This window comes from Lepidothrix coronata, unplaced genomic scaffold (genome assembly GCF_001604755.1).
Source record: "Lepidothrix coronata isolate B3197 unplaced genomic scaffold, Lepidothrix_coronata-1.0 Scaffold11, whole genome shotgun sequence".
Taxonomy (NCBI): domain Eukaryota; kingdom Metazoa; phylum Chordata; class Aves; order Passeriformes; family Pipridae; genus Lepidothrix; species Lepidothrix coronata.
In genome coordinates, this window is record NW_016690191.1 from 2,649,266 (window position 1) to 2,672,808 (window position 23,543).

At 39.8% G+C, this 23,543-nt stretch overlaps 1 protein-coding gene across 2 annotated transcripts in view; it reads right to left on the bottom strand.

Moving 5' to 3' along the window:
• Window positions 1-506: 506 nt before the first annotated feature.
• The window catches only part of MCTP2 (multiple C2 and transmembrane domain containing 2), a 120,495-nt gene continuing 97,458 nt past the window's right edge, over window positions 507-23,543 (bottom strand). For both annotated transcript variants that reach the window (XM_017805277.1, XM_017805278.1), the window contains 5 exons: window positions 21,470-21,511; window positions 11,149-11,258; window positions 8,678-8,787; window positions 6,181-6,278; window positions 507-3,950 (listed from right to left, as the gene is read on the bottom strand). In XM_017805277.1, coding sequence (XP_017660766.1) covers window positions 3,882-3,950; window positions 6,181-6,278; window positions 8,678-8,787; window positions 11,149-11,258; window positions 21,470-21,511 — 429 coding nt within the window. In that variant the 3' untranslated portion in view covers window positions 507-3,881. The remainder of the gene's footprint in view (window positions 3,951-6,180; window positions 6,279-8,677; window positions 8,788-11,148; window positions 11,259-21,469; window positions 21,512-23,543) is intronic.

The following is a 23,543-nucleotide window of genomic DNA, read 5'->3' on the forward strand; positions in this document are numbered from 1 at the left end:
TATTGGTCTGATGAGAAAATAACTCCAGTTCCCCTTGCGGTAACGCCTGCAGGATCAGGCCCTCCAAATTAAAAATATAAAATAAAACCTAGCCCCATGTAGAGTACAGGAAATTAAATGGCAAGTCTCTGTGTTCAAGTGGGACAGCCCAATTCAGGGAGTTGTTAGCACTCTTACCCCAGGCAGGGAATTAGCAGCAGCCAGTCTAATTTCTATGGGAGCAGCAGTTTCCCCTTCTCATGCACACGGGTGTCGGTGCTGGTCTGCTGGGCAGGGCTCTCCACTGGGATCCCCGGGCTGCAGGGCAAAGCCTGGGCTCTCCACAGCTTTGTCGGGCCTCAGGAGGGGACTGGGGGGGGAAGCAGAGCCAGGGCTGAAGGTTAAAACTGGAGCTTTGCAAGCAGATGAAAAGGAAAGGTGTGTGACATTTCCACCAGCTGTGCTTTATTGAGTTGTTTGCTTGCTTCCCACAAGGTGCATTTCAGTGACTGAGTTTCACTGACAACGTTCCATAGGGCAGCCGAGTCCTCAGTCCTATTCATGATTATTCAAGAAACCAACTTTCAGCAGAAGCTTTTGTTTGGGCAAACATGAGTACACACTGCATTTGCACATACACATCAAACCCAGGCATTTACACACTGTACAGTTAGTGGACATGCTTCATATTCCCATATCTCCATGATTCTAAAATCCAAAAGACACACACTTAGATTTAAATTTCCAAATGGCTTCTGGTCTCAGAGACTTTAGATTGCAAATGCACTGAAACGTCTTTTTAATCCTTAAATTGAAAATATAAATTTATAATTTCTATGCTGTACATTGAATAGATTAACAATGTAAACGCTGATAAGCTGCACAGGCAAATGGACATACAGAGATATCAACTAATACTCTTGCTTTAAGATCCAAATGAAAAAATCTGAATATAGAGTTTGATGACAGTAGAGTGCAGTAAGTGCACATAACCCTCTTCTCCTTTAGGCAGGGCCTAGGAAATCCCACTGAAGAGTTTTATGTAGGTGGGATAAGGCTTTACCTCATCTCCTGCTGCAGCACAGATATACTTGTGCTCCTTACTCCACTTCAAGTAAATTCCAGTGTTAGCTGTTACACTGCTCTGCCAAGGGATGTACTTGCTTACCTAGTCAGATAGTAAATATTATAGCACAGTATTTTGCAAAGAATGGGAAACATATGTCCTAAACCAGATAAATTAAAAGCATCAGCTTAACCTCAGATGTTTATTGCATTTCAAACAGCAGTTATCAAAACAAAGAGCTCATTACAACATATATAGGTACTGGACCATCCAAACCCCTTCATTTGGTATGTCCCCAGTGCAACAATTAACACAAATTATTCTGAAACCCAACATATCTACATCAAAAAAAAAGGAAAAATTAAAAAATAAAATTTAAAAAAAAAAAGTGACCCTGTCTCCTGAACAGAAATAAGCTCCACGTGGAAAAATCTTAGGAAAAAACTCAACAAATCTATTAAAGTATGAATCCCACTTTCTGAATAAATAAGCGATTTTTCCTGCAGTTGAATGTTTTCACTCAAATAAACCATCAGATCTCACATGCCTGCTTAAATATGTCTGACTTTGGTCCTTACAAAATGACAAGACTTCAGTTTGATAAACCAGATGATAGTTTTAAGCGAGACAATGAGGCATTGTTTACAGAGAAGATTGAGAAACTGGTTTAACAAAAGGGTTCCGTGGACATCTATTGTATGTACAAGAAGGAGATTTACTGGAGATTTTGTAATTTCTACAAGGCTCTTTCCAACCAGCTTCATTAAGTTGAAGTAAATCAAATCATGCAGAGATCTGGCTCAGCCAGAGAGACATGCCGGGAAAGATACAAAATGAAGAAGAACAGACGCAGATGATAAGCTTTAGAATCTTTGGCATTTTTCATAAACATTTTCAAGGTTTTTCAATCTGTATATTCACCCATTTTCCCACACACACTCTCCTATAAATACATTATACATGTACTCTTTATACACAACTCTGTATACACATGGGTACACAAGCACACGTGCAAACAAAGAGGCATTTTTGTGGCTTTTTAAACCAGGATAATCTTTCTTCTATCCTTCCATTTGCAGCTACACACACTTTGCATGAGCAAAATACATTCTTTATCCAATCAAGTATATGAAAATGTGCCTGTCCTTATTCAAAGGCACAGTGGGACTTTGAAAAATAAACTTACGAAAAATTACTGAATCTGGAAAATAATCCAGTGGAAGATACTCTGCTGTTAGTTTTCCTTCTTCAAATTCATGCAACAGGCCCACAGAACCACACACAACTCCATTTGGATCACCCATCCATTTATTAGGTGACTACCAAATTAAATTTTTTTTGGTAAAAAGAAACCTGTCTCTAAGGTTTCTTTATTTCTTTGTTCTGTGAACTACCACAGGGGATGCTGGTGGTAGCCCCTGGCTAAGAATAAGAAGAAAACTCCAGCTCTTGTGCTACCAGTGACTTCTTGCAGTGGCAAGTTACTCCCACAATGTCCTACAGCACCTAAAGGATCAAGGGCTACACTATCACCAAAATTAAGCAGGTTTACATATGATTCTGTGTTTTAGTTACCCCAGTCAAACAATCTGAATAATGCTGGTTATATGAAATATATAAAGCAAAAGCACAATAGTTAAAAGACTGGTAAGCAAGCAAGAAATCACATTCTCCTCAGAACAGAATAAGGGGTCCTTTCTTCTGTCTTTTCTCGGTTTCCATATGACTTCACTTTCCGGTCCTCTCCTTGTGAACCACCAGGAAAGACTACAAGAAGACATCAGTGGCTGACCAAAGCCTGCAGACTATTGCACAACCACATCTTTGGGCACAGGGCTCTCTTTCTGCACAAGTACTTATTTCTTTAAGGCTATAAAGTGTTTTTTTTCTCTTGGATCTGTAGTGTCGACCCCTCTGGATTTAGACAGGAAAACAACAGCAATGCTGAAATTATCTGATGAGATGGAATTATAAAAGGCAAGTCAACAGAGTCTTTTCAGGTCAGTGAGTTAGCCTTTTCCACAGTCTCTTAATCCTTTCACGGCATAAGGTTTTCATGCATCCATTGCCAGCAATGGATCTCTGATGATTCCAGTATCCAAAGAGTTAACCACAGGGTGGGCTTTAAAAAAAAAAAAAAAAAAAAAAGAGGGGAAAAAAAAAAAGGAAAAAGAAAAACCACAAGTGCTGGATGAAATATTGAGATACTGTTGGAGCTCCTAGCTCTTTCTGCTAATTATGATAAAAAACTTTCTAAAATGTACACTGCTTGAACAGAAGATGGGTATCAAAGACTCGTTAATTCAGAGCTTAAACCTTTCTAGGCACAGTGATTTAATTCAGAAAAGAATAGCTTTCATATCTTAATGTAAATCTGTTGGATATGTTAAAAACTGGTTCAGAGCATCTCCTCACATCAGCTCAGCTGATCTGCTACACTAAGCGGAATTATCTCTTCCTACATAAAACAGGGAGTGCTGCCACATCCAGCCTTGTCTCTGCAATCAAAGGGAAAAAGAAAAAAGAAAAATAAAAGGTGCAGTTGCACCATCCTCTCCCATTCTCCTCCTCCCCACCCCACAAGCTAATTTATACGTTCCACCTTGCTCTTTTTTGGGTTATGACTCCATGCCAAAAAGACATCCCAAAAAAGAAACCCAGGATAGGTGTTTATCAAAAAACACATCTTCCAAAAAAAAAAAAAAAAAAAAAGAAAAAGCCTGTGGCAGTGATTCTAGTATTATTGTTCTGAAGCTAGAAGGAGGGGAGGGCTGCAGCTTGTGTGCACATGCGTGTGGATGGAGGGAGATGCTGCATTCCGAAATCCCGCTGCATCCTATAGCGCACTCCGCTTCCTCCTAATGGGACTGGAGCTGCTGTATGGTTTCAATTCAGCATGCTGCACCTGTAAAAACAAATAGACATGACGTTTGCAGTTAGGTAACTCTAGCTCACTACAGTGTGTGTTAATGGCTCCCTGAGGACAAACCAAGGGAAACTAAGGAAGGTTCAAAAGTAATGAATCATTTTCTAAACACAGGAACATGGGGGATTAATTGCAGGAAGGATTTGAGAAGTCATGCATCATTTCTTGAAACAAAAATATTAAAAGCAGATTTTTCTAATGAGATACATGGGGTTCTACCTGATTTCAGCAACATAGGGTAGATCTTTTGGGTTTGTTTTGGTTTGGGAGTTGTTTTTCTTATCTCTCTGGCATTAACCTATAAGTTTAATAAACTTCTCTCAGGAGTTTCAATTCAAGTGGATCCCAATAGACAGTAAGATGACAGTTTTCAAAACCATACACAGACCTTGGGAGGTTGATGTACTTAATCATTTCCAAAAAAGGAAAGTATACTCCCAAATAGAACCTGGGAAAAGCTACCTCCACCTTCCAAAACAAATTCATATACAATATAATGGTTAAAACACATGTGATAAACTGCAAAGGATTGTGTAATCTCCAAATTGTCTGTTGTGGTAGAGAAAAGTATTCCCATTGAAATCATGGGGAAACTTTGGCTGAACATGCCATCTTTTTTACCCCTTTTCTGTCTTTTGTCCAACACATGTGGGTTGTAAATGGCAAATGTACAGACAGAAGTACTTTCTAACTCATTGCAGTACCCCAGTGAAATGCTGATGCATTGATAGCATGTACAAAGCAGGGGCTTTGGAGCTTCCATGGATGACTTTTCACTAGAGTGTGGCTGTCACTTGGCCTCACTATTTTTAGCACTAGTAGAAAACTCCAAGGTTTGTCCTATCTGAGGAACTTTTATCAATCCTCCCATAGAAAGTGGTTATCATTTTCCTTGGAGAGCTCAAAGGATCCCAAAATGATAGAAACCACACAAGGAAATGTTATAAATATAAATGTTAAATAAAGCATAAATAGAAAAGCAGCTTATCTTTAAACATAAACACTTAAAGGGCATATGCAAACCATCACTGCAAATCCAGTGGCCTCTACAAGAGCAATGACAAAAAACAAAACTACACTGAAGCCTAATGTCTCTATGATTGTTCCTGTTTAGCATTTTTCCTCCCACCAGCCTATGGTGAGATTTCTTTCCAGTTATTAGTGCTGCCACCAACCAATCTGGTGGCCTCTTGAGATAAATATCACCAGAAGCTTTTCCCAACCTTGTTTCTACCAGATGCCTTGACACTGCATGTGAGCAATTATATTTCTGTCTCCAACAGCATACAGTCACCATACATGAGATTATGATTCCCTTATTCCCACCGAGGAGCATCTCACAGGGAAAGTGCCACGATTCACAGAGAAAGGTACAATGTCAGTGGGATCCAGGGCATCAGGATCAGGGCCTGAGGACACAGACTCCAGTTGATTAAAACAAAAGAAAGAATCCTTTATATCGTGTGGCTTCATTACCCAGCAAGACTATTTTCCCTCCTCCAAGAGAAATAAACAGATCTTGACATTCTAAAGGACTTATTGTTCAAGTAATTTCTAGGAAGATAGGCGAGATTACTGAAGACAGTGTTGTTGTTTCAAAGAATAGGAGAAGAGACAAGACTTGACTGAAATTCAGGGAGGATAGATTCTGGTTAGATTAAAACTTATAATTCCATAATGGCAGAAGATTGATCTGATCAACTGCAGAGAATTTTATACACATTTCAAGGTTTTCTTTAAAGAAAAAGATGAGCAGGGCATTGTCCAAAGGAGGCCTGGAGCTCAAGCACAAAGTCACGGAAATAATTCCCCCCATTCCTCCCCCTACCTTGAGAAAAGGAAGAATTCAGCAAATCCTTTTGGATGGTTATCTCTATCAAAGAGACTATTTTTCTCCTCCCTCCGTACCAATACCGGAGCAGAAAGGTGACGAAAACCATAGTTCAGTAACCACGCTGAGTGATTTTCCAGATCATTTTTTAAGTAGGTCTTTTCAGGATAATTTTTCTGCAATCATTTTATCCTTCTGACAAAGGATTTTGGCTCTCCTCTCTTCTAACGCTCTCTCTCCCCCCTCCCTTTGTGGATTTTCCCCCATTCCTTATCTCCGTTATTCAAAAGTGCATTGCCATTGTATTCCCAAGCGGAGTGCTCGGCCGCTCTCAGTGTCACTCGTGGCCTCCGTTGGCAGTGGCCATTCATTACTTACCTTTTGAACATCAGATGGTACCCTGGAGAGGAAATCTAGTAGCTCATTATTGTCGATGGCGTAGGGATTTCTAAGCTTCTTAGTAAATTTATTTATGCCTAGGAAGAAAAGGAAAAAAAATACAGGCAAACAAAATAATGCAACCCTTCTCTACTCTCCCCCTCTAAGCTGTTCAGGCAAGGTGAAAAAGGGAAGAGGGATTCACAAGTAAAAATTAGTGTGAAAACAGTGCCTTAAAGCCACACAACATGTTCCCTGTCACGTGGAATCATCTGCAAGTGCCTCCTGGAGGAAGGAGAGGGCATTATTGATAAAGGTATTTCTCTACTTTGGGCATCATCTGTTGCCAACAAGGTGGTGAAAAGAGATTGCAGCATGAATTCTTCCTGGGGGATATTCTGGGATAGAATACACACGTTTACAAACAAGACTGCTGTTAAATCTGCTTCCTAGATGACCAAAGATATCCCCTCTCCTCTTGCCCAGGCAACTGGAGGGCTTTGAAAATAACTAGGTAGGGAAAGGTCTTTTTTTCCTTCCATTTCTACTCAAAATGAAAGCTTCCTTTCCCCATCATGTCTCAGAGCTTATCCCCTCTTTGCAGAGCCATATTTGACAAGTTGGCCATATTATGATGCTGTGGGAAACTCTAAAAACTTATCACAATGTTTACTTTATTTTGATCATTGTGTGAATAATTTGGCTTGCTAACTGCAGCAACTGTGCTCCCCATCTCCATGGGGAGCTGTCGGAGGTGATCCCTAGTCTGGACAGTAGATCTACGGGACTCTAATGTTCATATTATTGTGGAGTTCATGAGCTCTTCTCTTGCCTTGCATGAGGTCTTCTTCTAGGTGAAGAAAATCAGCTAATCCATTTTAAAGAACAGCAAAAAATTCAAATGCTGGTTGTCTCTGAGGATCATAATACAGCATGCAATTCCATCATGCCCCTGTCCAAAATCTCATCGTGGTTTCCCTGAAAGTGATTTTGAATGTGGAGGCTGCTCCAGCCTTCTCCTCTCCCTGAAATGTACCTGCTTCACATCCGAGATTCAGCTTTTAAGCCACATACTTGTAGCAAAATGACAACACAATTTTCTGTGTACCTGATTTTTAAAAAACAGAAAATACCATAAGGTCTTTTGAGGCCTTGCCACAGGGTAGTTGTTTAACATGTATCATATTTGAAGGCCCTGTCACTCTAGATGATGTTGAACGGATGTATAGTTTTCATGTACCCACCATGTCTTCCACACAAGAACAGCAATATTTTGTTACTGAACTTTTTACTCCCAGCAATTTCTCTCCTTTCCTTTTGCCCTTTCTTTTGTTTGATTTAATGCTTTATTTGTTTTTTTTTGTTGGCTGCTGTTGCTGCCCAGGAGTGGCTTTTTTTACTGCCACCTTCTCATTCCCTCCGTTTTCTACATCCAGGAGAGCCAAGACAGCTGCAGATGGTTCAGCCCTGGAGGGGTGACAGGAGGTCCCTACAACCCAGAGCCACACTAGGGCCAAGCTTTCACAGGTCAGTGAGGATTACCTGCACAATATTCTCAACCATTTTACCTCAAGGCTGAGATAAAAGTCACTACCCTAAATAAGACAGGAGACCATTTGGAGATGTAGAAAGTCTTCAAGCAGCTGGAATCACAGAATGGTTTGGGTTGGAAGGGATCTTGACCAACTCAATCCAACATCCCTGCCATGGGCAGGGATACCTTCCACTAGACCGGGTTCATCCAAGCCCCATCCAACTGGCCTTGAACACTTCCAGGGACTGTGCATCCACACCTTGTACTAGTGACTCATCACCATCATAGTATTTTCCTAATATCTAATCTAAACCCATCCTCTTTCAGTTTAAAGCCATTCCCCCTTGTCCTGTGACTACATGCCCTTGAATGCCACCTCCTTTAGCAAAAGATGATCTTATACTTCTTCATAACACCATTGGGAAAGTTTTAATTTTTAAAAGCTCCTCTTTTACTTTTACTTCATGGTGTATCTTCATACAAATGCTTTCTGACCCATGACAAAAGGAGATGCTCAGGGTCTCCCACTGGGTTCTGGGCACACTGCCTGTTCTGATTGCAGGGATATTCAGACCCAAAAGGCTCCTGGGGTCCAGGTCTACGTGGTCCAGCTCTGAAAACACTTCTTGTCCACTTCCTACCATTTCCCAGCTGGGGGGCTACAGCACCAGGAAGCTAATTACTTTCTTGCAGAAGAATAATAACACTGAAAGTAGCTTATCTAGGCTAATGCTCTTCTTGCGGTGCTGTTGGAAACTTATAAAGAACCCTAAGAAAAGCAAATTATCGGATAACCAAGGGGGGAGAAATGGTAATTTTAAGAAGTTCATAACATCTTTATTCACCTCTAAGCAACGGCACTTGTTTGTCTGTGTAACAGGTTGTTTAAAGCTTGTTTGATTTCATTCTGTAGACATATATTGTATTTAATCTCATATAAATGAGACACAGTGGAGTACTTACCCCAGATTAAAATTATGTACCTCAGTGGTATAAAATACAAAATAACTGTTGCTGCTGCCAGGACCAAGCAGGCCAGGACAGAGAGGAAAGGCACCGTCCAGTTGAATGTGCTGTAAGGAAAAAACAATCCTTCTCAACATTTCTGTTCTTGGACACTGTTTGTACTCTGCTACCCAATAACAATTTAATGACCTCTTTGCAGTGGTTGGCACAGTCAGATATGCCATAAATTGCAGACACTTTGGAAGGTGGATAAGCAGATTCCTACATCTGGATGTTATAATGGATTAAGGGAGATATCTGAGAGGCAGATATCACGATAAGGAAAGAGAAAAGGAGCCCAGGGGAGCTCAGTGAAGTTGTTAGGCATGTAAGTGAGTTGTTTTTGTTTTTTCTTCTACGTGTCGCACTTGTTTCACATCTCTGCTCACCAGTCAGCTCTTCATTATTCATGGGTGGATTATCTGATCTGCAGACAGAGCCATCAGAGCTGGCTCCACCGGGCCACGGTGGAGATGACATGAGATGTGTGTCAGTGCATGACTCAAATGTGGCAGGTAGCCAGAGTCAACCCTGATGGTAACTTGGAATGGATTAATTATGATGCTAAACTTTGAAAGAGCAGTTAGAGTAATTCCTCTGTATAGCATTAGGGAATAATGTTTTATATAAATCTCTCTTTGTGTACATAAATTTGCTTCTATTTCTTTAAATTTTCAACAATTCCTTACTACACTGTACATAGGAGGCTGGCCTGGGTAAGCTGTAATATTCTAGCAGCAGTCCAAGCTTCTGCATTCCAACAATCTGCATCAGATTTCTCCCAAGGGAAGCACTCTTGAGAGGCTCAGTTACTAAAGTATTTCAGACTTTTACAACATTGTAGTGAAAAACAGGACTTTATTTCACTCTGACCTCTCATCTCTAAGTCAATGACAGACTTAAGGTGAGCAGCTACTGCTAACATACCTTTGAAGTTACTTTGTCCCTCCATGCCCTTATAAGACATAACCCTATGGCATGCAACAAATATTGAGATACCTGGACTACAATAATGCCAGTTATTCCACAGTTACATGGATTTTAGTCCAGTTAGATGGATTTACAGATCTGGGCATCTCTGTTTCTCACAATCTGCCTGCTAACTTCATCATATCACAATGACGGGGAGTAGGAAGAAGAGAGAATGAACGTGGACCACTGATCAGGCTATAAAATAAGACAAACTTCCCTTGACAGATAAAATTAATAGGACGCTACAAGAATTACTTTTAAGCTTCAACAGACGTATTAAATATTAAGTAAAGATAGGTGGGAGAGGACCCATCATCATCAATCAAGTAGCTTAAGCAAAAAAAAAAATAGCAAAATAGCTCAATTCAGAGAAAACTCCCTATGATTGTGTAACTGGAGTGACAGACGGAAACTGCAGCACAATTCAGTCTGTCACTTACAAAAAAACTTTGATAGCAATTTTTTAATGGTACATCACTGTTGAGTTACAACAGAATTCTTCTGAAATTACATCGGGCCTCCACATTAATACCCAATGTGTTCTTTAAGACCATTGTTACCAAAATGAATACAAGAATTAATAGTGTTTAAGTGCTCTGAGCCTTCCTGCCATGCAGCTGGGCAGAACAGTGCCCTGTTCATAGACTGGAATACATCTTTGGGCCATTTCCACCCCAGCTGGGGTGTCCGGCATGGAACCACAGCACATGCGTTTGCTGTATTTTTAGCTTGAACCCAGCTCCTCATTAAAGTGTGGCTCGATCACAAACCATCACTTTGTGTTCAAAACAGAAAACAATGTGGGTCAATTAAGCTCCAGTAGATTGAGTTATAAAAGTTTGTGTGTGTTTGTGTGTGGGATTTTTTCTCTTTTTTTAGGCTCTTCACCTCCCTCCGTTTTAAGGTCAGTAATACACTGTGTGCCTCCCCTTGCAACGAGACCCTGAAAACCCCCTTTGGGCTTCCTTGTGGCACCAGCAGGAAGCAGACAGCTCAAAATGGCAAAGAGAAAAGAACATCAACGCATTGGCCAGAGACATAAGTGACTGGTAACCCCTGCAGCCAGGTCTGGACACGGAGGGCGTGAGAAAAGCAACAACCAGTTCCTACCTACTTTCTGTGATGGGAGTGAAAAGAAATGCCTGATGCTTCTGTGCCCACATCTTCAAGAAGTATCTGTGTCATTCATGACTCCCTACTCCATCACAAACAAATAAGACCAGAAATTTAGGCAAATGGGGAAGGTATCAGTAAAGCACTTGGCTTCACCTCTTCTCTAGGCTTTGAAAAGGTTTTTGGAATAAATGACTATAAGAGAAGCAGCAGTGGTGGGACTGGTGAGGATAACCTGCTGCACCTTGAAGTCATTTTTGGAGCAAGACATTCACTCCACCTTAGTCCTCCTGGTTCTGCTTCACTGCAAATCACAGTTAAGCAATAAAAAATTTATTACTTACTTTTTAATCCTCTCTCCAAACGATGCTATTTCTTCTAGGATGCTTTGAACAGCTATGATGATCTCTTGGACCATGTGGATTCTGTCAATTAGCCCCTTTTTCTCAGATTCCTAACACACAAAAAACAAAACAGAAAACCAAAACTTTTTTTTAATATCTTCAGTATTTGCTAGGATGTTCAAAGACATGTGAACAAAGTAAGATTCCCAGAAATGCTGTTGTGTCCATGAACTCAAGTATGTCACTGAAGGAAGGAAAGAACACACACTCAGGGTTTATCACATACAATTAACATTATTTTTTAATCGTATGTAATATATATGGAAAATATAGATCCCTATTTTCTTCCTTTTCCTCAACATGTGGGTAGAGGTTTCTTCACCTTCCAATGCAAATCAACTGCAGAATCTCAACCAGGACTTCCCTGAAGAACTTCAGTTTCACCCCAAAGCAAAAGAGGTGTTGAGCACTCCCAATGTGCAGTGCTGGCTGCTCAGTGCTCCTCAAGAACAAGAATATTCTTGTGCAGAACTTCTGAATATCACTTTTCTGAGCTTTCTGGGCTCCCCACAGCCATGCTGTTTTGTGTATATAAATTAGCAGCAAGATAGTGAACGCAATATTTTTTGAACATTCTGTATACAGAGACTTATTCTTTTACTGGAAAAAAAAAAGAATCAAAGGAAGAAATGTCCTTTTCCCTTCACAGTGGCCATCTCACAACTTTGTTTCTTACTGCTTATTTTAGGCAACAACATTACAGGACATTACTACACAACTGCAGAAATAAAAAGGAAGCACAGAATGAATTAAAAATCAAAATGACTTAAATCAGGCTTGAAAATCAGTATACAATTATCAGCATTCAGCATTTCTTTGCCAGCAATCTAACACACATACAGGCATGCAAATTGGTGTGGTTGCAGATATTCTAGCGAGAAATCAGCAAAACATTCACTTATTACAAAACGCAGAGCCCTGGACACTGATTTTACATCACTTTTAGACACTCAAAAATCAGGCCAATTTAGCAAAAATAAGACATTTTAAGCTGCGCTTTAACCAACTGGTTCCCAGAGAGGGGAGATGATGGTAAAAAGCATTTTGTATCCATGTTCTCCATGGTCCTTACCAGTCAGGGTAGTGGAAAGGGTGGGTGGGGATGAGCGAGGGCCAGAGACGTGCGGATCAACACGGCTGCAATTCTGCCTCTGTGTTGTCATCCACATTATATCTCCATGCAGGAGAAGGTCAGAGGCTACTTAGAGTCACACAGCACCACAGAGGTGAGGGCTCTTGCTCCAGCCTTTTGGCACTACCGTGATGGGAGAAGGTTTGTGTGCGCCTGACACAGAGCACCACACTCCAGCATGTGCTGGAATAACCTCTGACCCATCCTTGGATGCTGAGAAAGAGAGGCATGGGAGTATAGCTCTTATAACACTTGGAATTACTTACTGCCCATTTCTCTCCCCAGTAATTTTTGATTTTAAAAAGCCAGCCAAAACCACCATGGAGTTATCAAGCTCCAGACATTTGAATATTTGCCTTTAGGTTGCAAGTGAGTGCACAATGAATAGAAGCAGCTTTTTAAATAATCACACATTTGGGTGTGAAAATGAGTATTTTTACATTAATAAAACAACCAACAAAAATGAAACCCTTGGGGTGTGAAATAACCCCAGAACAAAATAAATAAATAAATAGTCAGTTTATGTGAAAATAGCACAAAAAAGTCATTTTCACACAGCTCCAGTTATAACCTCGTTAGGCTCAAATGTAAATGACACATTGGAATTATATTTAACTATTCACTCACTGGAAGTGGTACAGTGGTCCCTCTGCCACAGTTGGCTTTTTTTCCACCAAACTTGGAAGTAAAAGTTGGAGAACAGTTCATGGAAAACCAGATAGTGGGAATTTCATTCTGTCCAAATTCAGACAGAGGGGTAAAGAAACCACTTAAATAAAGTGATATTGCAGGGCAAGCCTACTCTTGCTACCCCGAGCTGCAAGGCAGATCATCTGTCAGCTCTATCTGCATCATGCTGACTTCATTTACACATCTTCGATTGAGCTTAGAGATGTGGTGATAACGCAGTTTAACCAACACAACACAACTTCTGCTGCAGCCATGAAGCAGAGTAGGAAAATAAAACATGAACTACCAACTTCAAAGATTATAATGACAACTGCATGCCTGTGCTTACCTGGCGTGCAAGTTAAAATCACCCCTAGACAGTGATGGTTTCAACTTCCAATATAAAATGTGACCAACCAATGTAAAGGCAGAGACAAACTGAGATTAGAAAGCCTTCTAAATAAAATCAGTTATTAAGAGTAAAATAGGCTGCAACTGTCCTTGCAGTATGCACTACAGTGTATGTGCATAATCATTTAAAAATCCTGGGAATTTGTCAATGTTTCTTTGTTATTATTGTTTTGTTCTAGAAACCTGCAGACTAAATACATCTACAGGATTATTAGGTCACTGATTAAGCAAGAGAGAGCAGACAAATGAAGTACAGCAAATGGGATTTTTCAAATTATTTAGATTTTGGAGTGTTGTTTATGCTTTCTGAAGTCAGCACCTCACAAAGCACTGTCGGAAGTAGTAGGAGTCCATCAGGATGACAGTCACTGGCCCCTATTTATTAGGAAATGGGCAACTGTCACAGAGAAAGCTATATTTGGACACTACCATATTTGTGGAAGATGAAAAAAGTAATCCTAAATACATCTTCCATTAAATGGACTTTCCCATCTGTGCAAGATCCCACCACTCAGACAATTTTTCTCCAGCCTCTTCAAGTATCATTCCTTTCTGCTTTCTTTTGAACTCAATATACTGTGCTGCTTGAAAACAGGATTTGGATATCCATGGTTCAAAATCACAGCTCAGAAGCTTATGCTTGAATTGAAAACAAAATATCCTTTCCGTTTCTGCCAATTTTTCCCTAAAACCAGTCGCGAAAATTCCATTCCTTCAAGGCCTTTCTCTTCTTTATTTCTTAGCTGATTACAGCACTGTGGGTGGACCAGAACTAGTCTTCGGCCTTTGGGAAAGAATTAACTCCATCAAAATGAATTTACAACTGAGAATTAATTATATAATCAGTGTGCTGCTTCAAATCTTCCTTGCATATCCTGACTTAAGAAACCTTCATTTCTACATTAATTGCCTGAACAAAACCACAAAAGGGGGTTTACAAAAGATTAAGCATGTCAGGGGAAGAAAAATAAAACAACACCAACCAAGACCCAGCAATTTCATAAATTAAGTCTTTTGTGTCCAGCTAATGCACATCAACTTAAACTTGTAAATGAAGACACCAAACCTCTGCCGCACTGGAAGTGGTTTCTAGATTTTCCTGTTTCTGAAATATGTAACACTTTAAGAGGGGCATGTAAACAGACTCAAAGGGTTACCACAGCTCTGTGATCTTCCTTCCAGGGAAGGAACTTATGCAGCTCCCAGACATTCAGGGACAGTTGCAAAAGAAACCTTCACGCAACCTCAACACTGAGGTACTTCCAATGCTGAAGAGTTTTAAAGAGTGGGAATATGAGGCAGGCCAGGAGAGGACACCCCCAGCACTAGCACAGCAGTTCACGATGGGGGAACTACAATGGTCAGAGCTGGGCTTGCAAGGGAAAATCATACGACTTGTGGAGGAAGAGACTGAAGGCAAAATTCTTCAATCGTCTGCTCTGGAACAAAGACCAAACACCGCCCGTTACTGCTTCTTCTGCAGCCAAGCATCCATTACAGAGTTGAAAGCTTCCATGGTGGAGATCCCCTAACTTCTTTTGATCATTTGTTTCAATGATTAATAGCTTTCATCTTTACAGAAAGCTGTTTCCTATTTTTTAAATCTATCCTGCAGATATTTTTCCTCTGGATACATCCAAACCAGTAAGCAGTGCTCCAAACACATAGACAATTTTTACTCTCTAAGGGTATTTCTGATGTATACTGCAAATATCACATGCACACAACTAAAAGTTAGGCTTGAAGCCACGAGTAAGTTCTAAATTCTTGCTCACTTGGATTTCATATAAAACACTCGCAGAAAAATCTTGCATGCAACTTTCAAACAAGTGGTATTCATCAGCAGATTTTTGGCGTGCCAAGGGAAACTCAATATATAAAGCTGAGGAACATTTGGGGGCAAAGATGAGGAAAAGGGGAGGAGAAAACATAAATAGGGATTAATGCAAAAGAAAGAAAAAAACAGGATACAGCCAACTGAGTCAGGAATGAAAATCATGAAAATCTTCAGAGATTGAAAGAATTACTCTGCCAAGCCCTGGGCTGGCCTAACTTTTGGGATTAGCTTTCTTACAGTAGCTGTCTCATTATGCTACTGCTGCAAGCACATTAGGGCAATGTTTTACCAGGATTTATCTGACATACCAGTTATTAATTCCTCATTGTATTAGCAACAAACAGGATTGATGGAAAGTGAAAAGAAAGGAAAACAGCTCAGACACGCACTGCTTTTTGCTCCAGTATTATTCTGCTTTAAAAAAACAAAAAACAACAACAACAAAAAAAAAAAAACCAAACAAAAAACCCAACAAAATAAAACATGCTGTAGTTATTTAGAGAAAAGCAGAGTTAGCCAAAGTTGGATTTAATTTGCAACTTGCTCTGTGCTAGACTACAAAACTCTGACCTTACCGGTGTCCAGCAAAACCTGTGCCAAACAACAGCTTAAGGCCAAAATACTCGTCCATGAAGAACCTCTGAAACCAGAAAGATTTTATTGGGTATAAACAGCAGACCACTGGCCTCTATTGTCTGCAGGGAACACTCCACTAACAGCTCCAGTCTAGCAGCAGAATGAAGCTCTTGTGGGAGGTGGTAGCCATGGAGTGACAGACAGTCTCTTGGTAGCTAAAATGAATTCCAGGCAGAGCTTTGAAAACAGTCACCACAGCAACCTTGAACTGGATCCTGCCTTCGGTGGGAGCCAAAGGCGGCTGAAATGAACCCAGCAATCTGCCTTGCTGAGTCACTGTCTTGCCCTGTGCTGCAATGTCTGCTGCGTGTCGAGGGGAGCTGCTCGGCACTTCCAGGAGGACGGGTACCCGGAGAGGATGGCTGCCAAACTCTGAGCAATTGCCTCGTGCAGTCCTGAAACTGTGCATCACAGGATCTTTTTGTTTATTAACACCATGCTGCAAATGTGCCTGCCTGTGGAAATTTAGCGAATCTGAGTGTACTTGAAATAATTACCAAATAGAGGAAATGCAACACATACAGGTCAATTTATGCTCTCAGTTAAAAAGGTGTGAAATCTGGAATAATTCCACCAGAGCCAATAGAATCACTTCAGACTGGTATGAAGGAAAGCAGCATTGGTCTTAAAAGGACACATTTTAAAAGCAATAGCACATGATCCTACAGCTAAGGCTGGGCAACACTGCCTATAGGGCAGAAGATGACCACTTCATGTCTCGCTTAGCCATGCTTACACTTTCTTTGTTTACATTAGACGAATTTCATCTGTGCACAGGAGACCAGCAAAAAGTCTCCTAAGCCAAACCCAAGAAAAATGTTATGTGAAAAGCCTTAGATCATAACTCTGTTGCTTTCTCTTTGCACAGGCGTGAAATCCAGGGGCTTTAAGAAGCATTATCTGTACTTGTTCACGTTTTCAGAGACATGTAAAGTAACTCACAGTCCAGTGGCATTGCTACGAGTTTTAAAGCAATACTGGCAGTCACAACAGAATAAAACACCATTCAGGTGAGGAACATGTGTGTGGGAAGCAAAGGGAATCAATCCTGAATGGAGATAAAAAGTCATCAGTCACCTTTGATTTAAAAAAGGGAAAGGGAAAGAAAACAAGTTCTGTCAAAATAAGTGCTTTCTCCTGGAAATACATGAGACTTAAGAACAATCACATGGTGATTTGACTTAAACTACCAGATCATCATCTATAATCTAGGTAATGACCTTTAGCAATTTGGGGTACAGGGGAAAGACAGACCTATTCATACATCTGGCCTATTCAAAATAAAATTTAATATTTTAAATAGTTGGAATTTTTAAGGGACAAGGACTCCCTGAGGTTTATGTGCTCAGTCCAGTGACCTGTCTACTGCTGACTTAATATTTCTCCAGAGTCAGAGAAGTTACAGTGTTGGCTCACCTACCTCTAGGTAGGTAATGCTCCCTAAGAGGGAGAATTTTAGACTGCCACAGGGCTGTTAAGGTTTCTTTCTGAGGAGAGACATACCACAGTGCCCAGGATGTCTAAAAGTCCTCTGCAAGCTCTTCCTTTCAACTCTGCTACCCCATCACCTGTGAATGAGTGGGTCATGATGCTGATACAAGAACCGTGCCAATTTATGGGATGCCTGTGGATAAGAACAGTCCTAGACAATGATGCAGTGCAAATAAGGCATAACAAGAGAACATTTATCTTCCAGTTTCCTGAGCACAGGAGGCTCCCAAGGAAAGAACAAAGCACAGTCAGAGCAACCCCTGCACTGGGTCTTTTTAGGACACGATCTTGCCCAAAATTTTGTGGAGAAGGTGGATGATCCTTGTCAGTCTGAACATACCCTGTGTATCACAGGGTATTTTCAAGTCCTTACCATCATTTCTCTTCAGCAATTTTAATGGGAGATGTTGAAATATTATATTGCGATTGTTGCATTGAAGAGAAAAAGAAAAACTAATGAAATTATTTATACTTCCAGGGAAGAAAACAATGAGATGATATTGTCTTGAATGACCTTTCCTAAGTATGGGGATATAGCATCTTACACAATAGAGTCTTGGTTCATGTTTCAATTACTGACCTTTACTGTGGAGAAAATTAATGCAATTTTCATCGTAATCCACCCGTACAAATAAGATCCATACGGAAGGTTTCCACATGCTGAATCTAACTCAAATGGAAAATGTCAGCTGTTTGCTACTGGATGAATTTGACTTTAATTTGTTCAGCTGGAGTCCTTTTGAATTCTGTTCATAAAACTTTGTATATCTTTGGTACCTATTTTTGACAGAGAATTTCCTACATTATAAACATTGGATTTTTATTCTTTGGTTATTTTACCCACTTCTGTTTGTTTCCAATACATAAGATACTAAACCTTCCTTGGAAGTTGCCAAATAACTCGGCTTAACGCCACGGTATCATTTGATCCTTCCCTGTTAAATCCCACTAGCCAAGCAGGGCTACATTGGTTCACCACAGGATACAAACCCTCAAAAAAAAAAAAAAAAGCCCACACAGGAACTGTGGTTGATTTAGTTTTGTCTCTGATTTTCTTTTGAATTAGTTAAGTTACCAGACCTGGAAATAGTAGTAATTTAAGTTTTTTCTGTTGTGGAGGAGATGCAAACTTTTATTCACACTACTGAGAAGACTCCAAGACTTTTTCCAGTCAAGTGCTATGACACACTCATTCACATCAGAACTGTCTGCTCTTGAATCTCTACAGTCATTATCAAAAACACAAAATAAAATAAAATAAATAGAAATGGTCAACAATTAGACAACTTACTGCATGTAAGCTGCATGTAACTTGTCTATACCTTCTTACTGGCAGGCAAAAGATGTTTCAGTGATGTAATTTTAAAACAATCCTTACTCAGGCAGCCTGACAGAGCCCAGAGCCGACAGGACACAGCCTGAACTCTGTGTCCAAGATGGCACAAATCCGAGAAGGCATTTATCCACCCAAGAGCTGTGCCAAAGGGACAGAGCTCTCCTATCTTTTACAGTCCTCCATGCTGGTATGTGGGGAGGGCAAAGGGAGAAAGGACGGGGGAGTTGGCAATTAAGCCCTATCATTTAAGACAGATAGTTTAGGTGCAGGGAGTTAATCTGCTCTTGGGTTTTTGAACTAAGTGTCTGTGTATTTTTAATTTGTAAACAGTTCATCTCTTAGAGGGTGTGTTACAATTCCCAGAAGCACGGTCTGTTATGTCTAACAGGCAGCAGAACCCAGAAGGGCTCTGTGTGTGCGTATTTTGATACAGCACGATGATAGGAAACAGAAACAGTGACCTCCTATACCACAACCCAACTAGCAGATTTCAACTCTGGGAGCTCTTGTATTAGGGAGGGAAAAAAAATATACAGACTTCTTTTTAAAGTATAGTTGTCTGTTTAAATGTTGACATTGCCATGAGATAATGTCATGAAATTACATTTTTCTTACACTCCCCAAAGAGCACTGGCCACCCTCAGACTTGGAAAAGTCACTTAGAATAACCTAATGTACTTAAAGATGCAAGTCATCAGAGTGCAAGCATGGTCCACCACTGCTGCACAGGGGATACACACAGGGCAGAATGAAAGCATGGGACATATGCAGTGGCTGGAAATTGTCTCTTCTGGCAACTCTGTGTCAGAATTCCATAGACCTGTAACACTAGTACAACAATTAATATGAATTATGAATTATTATTACTGAAATGTTGGGATGTAAAGGGTTACCTTGATGAGAAAGCCTGCTGGCGTCTACTGTGAGTAGTTTAAGCCAGTGCTACCAGCTCAAGAGTCTCATGAAATGGAGACAGGCAACACTGATTACAAAATGGCAGGGCCAAATAATCAACAGCTCAACACTGACTCTCAGGAGTTTCCCCAAACCTACCTACTTAGTTAGAAGAAACCAAGAAAGAGAATTACAGTGAAGTTGTTTGGGGGGAGGCAAAACTGTAAAGTCATTAAATCCATATTTAAGCAACCCAACTGTATATATAGAGAGAACCAAAGTCACGGGAGTTAAATCTAGGGTAAACATAACCTAGAATATTTTATCATTGCAGCAATGAATCTCTTGCACAGCACAGGAAACAGAGGATTATACACCTACTTAATACATTTTTACTTCTCTATTCCCACCTCAGCACTTCCAAGTGAAAAAGAGGAATATTAAAATAGAAGAAAGTAAATGGGATTGTTCCAGCGAATAAGTTACACCTTCAGGCATCACACAAATAATATGCAGAGGGTCAATATTTACAGGTGTCTAGCACTGTATAGAAATTACACCCACTAAATAGAAATTATTGACTTTTAGAGATACACACTATTCCTTTGAAAAAGAGGCAGCTTTCATTTAGCAACTTCTGATGAGTTCCAGATATTGGTCCATTCAGTTGACGAATTTTACGACGCAAAGAGTAAATTATAAATGAGAACATTTAGACAATTATTGTGTGTTGCAAGAAACCTGTAATTCAACTAGATTGCCTAAAGTTCACTTTATAACTTTGACGGATTTCTGGTTGCTCATTAAAATATAACCACCACAGAGGAGCAAGTTAAATTTAAATAACTATTCCCATCAATTAGTCTGCTGAGCTTCAATTCTAGGGTCTGTGACTGAGAAGAGTTAAGGTGCACTTGCCTGCTGTGGTATTGATTTACTTCTCAATGATCAACAATTTCACTGTAACACTTTTAAAATACAGAATATTCAAGAAGAGTCTTATTAACTTTGTATGCAATTTTAAAGTTTCACATCGCCTTGTGAACATTTTCTTCCTAACAGCTAATGTTCCTTTGCATGCTGTTGCTCGTTAAATAATTCCTCACCTTTTAGCTTTAAAGTATTTATAGATTATCAGATCCTCCTTCACTTACTTACGTTTTTTCAAGCTGTATACATTAAGTTCTCTTAATCTTTCTTCATATGTCATGCCCTCTAATCCTTTTATCATTTGTCACTGTGGTTTGATAAACTTGGAAAAAAATCCAATGAATTTTTCACAGTGAGAAGAATGAGTAAGTACGTTCCAATAAAATAAAAAACAGGCCTTGCCAATTCCAATTCTTTCCACATTTCAGTTGATGAACTAAAACTGTTTTTTTCCCAGGCTCTGAAAGAAACGTTGAGAAAATTCTAACCAGTTCCCCACAAATCACACTAATTCTGGCCTACTGGAGTGGAAATGCCAAATCATTTCGGGAAAGCCACTAGCACAGAATGTCATCCAACACTCGGAGGCAATGGGGGATTTTACACACTCGTGTATGTCTTTGCACCTCGTGCACCCATACACACACTTCTTAGTGCACATACATGAACATGTGCCCATTACAAGGTCAAGTACAAACTGGAGCTGCTCAGATTCAATTAATGTTCAGAGGTCTCATGGAGGTAATACCACTATGGAAGGTTACACAAACCAGCCTTCTCCTACTTTCAAATTTGCAAACTGCTGACAACTGTCTTCCCACTTAATACAGATAATAAATGAAGATCTCATGGAGACAAGATGGTGGGTTTGTGCTCTCCCACGTTCCTTCTGATACTACCCAACATAATCATGAGATATGCTTACCTTATCATCTTCATCCTCATCTTCATCCAAGCCCATAAGCTCCTGCAGAAGCAGATGTCCATATTACAAAACATTACATTTATTTTTCAGCAACAGGCAATGTTCAAAAAGCTTATGATACTCCCACAACATTTCATTATACAATTTTCTCCCACTTCTACTGAAAGTCATTTAAAAAACCCACCACTTTCACCTTTCAGAAATAATGTTTTGTATTCAAGGACCTTTTTTTTTTGTGTGTGTGATATTCTGAACAAAGCACGCAATGCCCTATACAAATTTTAAGCCTAAATAAAGCACTCATGGCTGTGTCCAGTAATTCGAAGGCAACAGGCTTTCAAATTCATTGCCAACTTTTACTGTCTGTAAACAGCTTTGTACTTAAGTCTTGCAAATGAACCAGAAGGTATGTCAAGGCTGAGGACTCTATACTCAACTTGTTCCATCCTCTCTGCTACAATGACTGCTCCCTCCCTTTAAGGCCATTACTGAAACATTAGACTTTAGAAAACACATTAGTATGAACATAATCAATCTCACGAATCACAGTCAGATTTCTATGCAGCATTATTTCCTCCCTTTAACTTCTATGCTGACAGGTAGGGGAGAAAACAAAAGACTTGGCTAAGGCTTGGAATTAGGAGCACTTGGCTTTCAATTCAGGTATTTAATAAACTGAGCCTTTAACAGGATCCTCCAGGTTTTTCTTGGTTATTTAATAGCTACATTTGAATCTGTGTACTACAAGTTTAAATACAGCAAACACGCAAAGAATGTGAGGAATCACAATAAAAAAAAAGTTTTGAATTTGGGTTTTCTTGGGGGGTTGGGTGTTTCTGTTTGGGTTTTTTTTTCTTTCTTTTTTCCCCCTGAAAAGCAGTTTCATCTAGTATGTAAAAAGTACTGAGAGCTGAGATACCCAGATGTACTCTTTGGCTCTCTGGAATACCCTGAGCAGCCGAATTAACACTGATCATGGTTTAAATTTCTATAGAAGCTCCCCATCTGTAAATCATAAACCATTTTTACCAATATTCACAAATTTAGTCTCTTGGCAACTGGATCAGGAGTACAAGGTTAATACTGTTATTCACATTTTATAGCACAGAAATCAGAGAGAATTTAAGGTTCACTTTTGCAAAGACTGTTGCTTGCATTCCTCTATATACACAAAAAGTGTGTGCTAGCACACAAAAACCAAGGGCAGTGAACATGCAGCCAAGGGCTTAAGAAGCAAAAAATAAATAAATGACTATGTAAAAATCATTGGTATTTTGAAGAAAACCTTATCTCATCTGCACGACAGATGTGACTAGGGGTAGCACCTGATTGTCTATTTTTGACCCACAGATGGTTAGAATCATAGACACACATAAAAAAGAAATCAGGTAATATTAAAGGCACTTTGACTACTTGTTCCATATGATCTCAATCCTGCAAAGCACTTTGGCAGATGTGTGATTTTGCTTATGCAAAATGCACCCCTGAATTTCACGGCACTGCATTGCTTACAGAGTGTGTGACAGGAAGAGAGCCAAATTTCTGATGGACCTTCCTTGAGTATTATTACAATTAGCTGTATTTTTAGAGATATCCTTTTTGTAGTATCCACCTAAATGATCCTCTGCTCAATTTTTCTATTTTCTGTGAGACTGACCTCACCTGAACATGCAACAAACTCACTACAGGATGAGTGAGGGGGCTGGAAGGCATTCTCTGTGTGTTTTTTTCTGGGTAAGTTATTATTGTTATTTTTTTATTGGTTTTTGTATTAAAACCAAAAACAGCTGTTTGCCTGGGATTCTACCACATGGGAAGTTATTTTCTTGATGAAATCAAGTAGTCACTGAAGACACACAGTATCTTTTTGTGTTATTCTGGATGTGGTTGAAACTGGAGAAAAGAATTTCTTTTACCATGTTTTCAAATTACACGTCTCCCGGTCTGGATAATGCAACTTCCCCTATTTTCTAAGAATCTTTCCACTAGAGAATGGATGAAAACTGAACTAGGAGCAACTTTTCTCACTAAAACTAATAGAGCAGCTACTGACTTTTTAAATTCTACAATATTA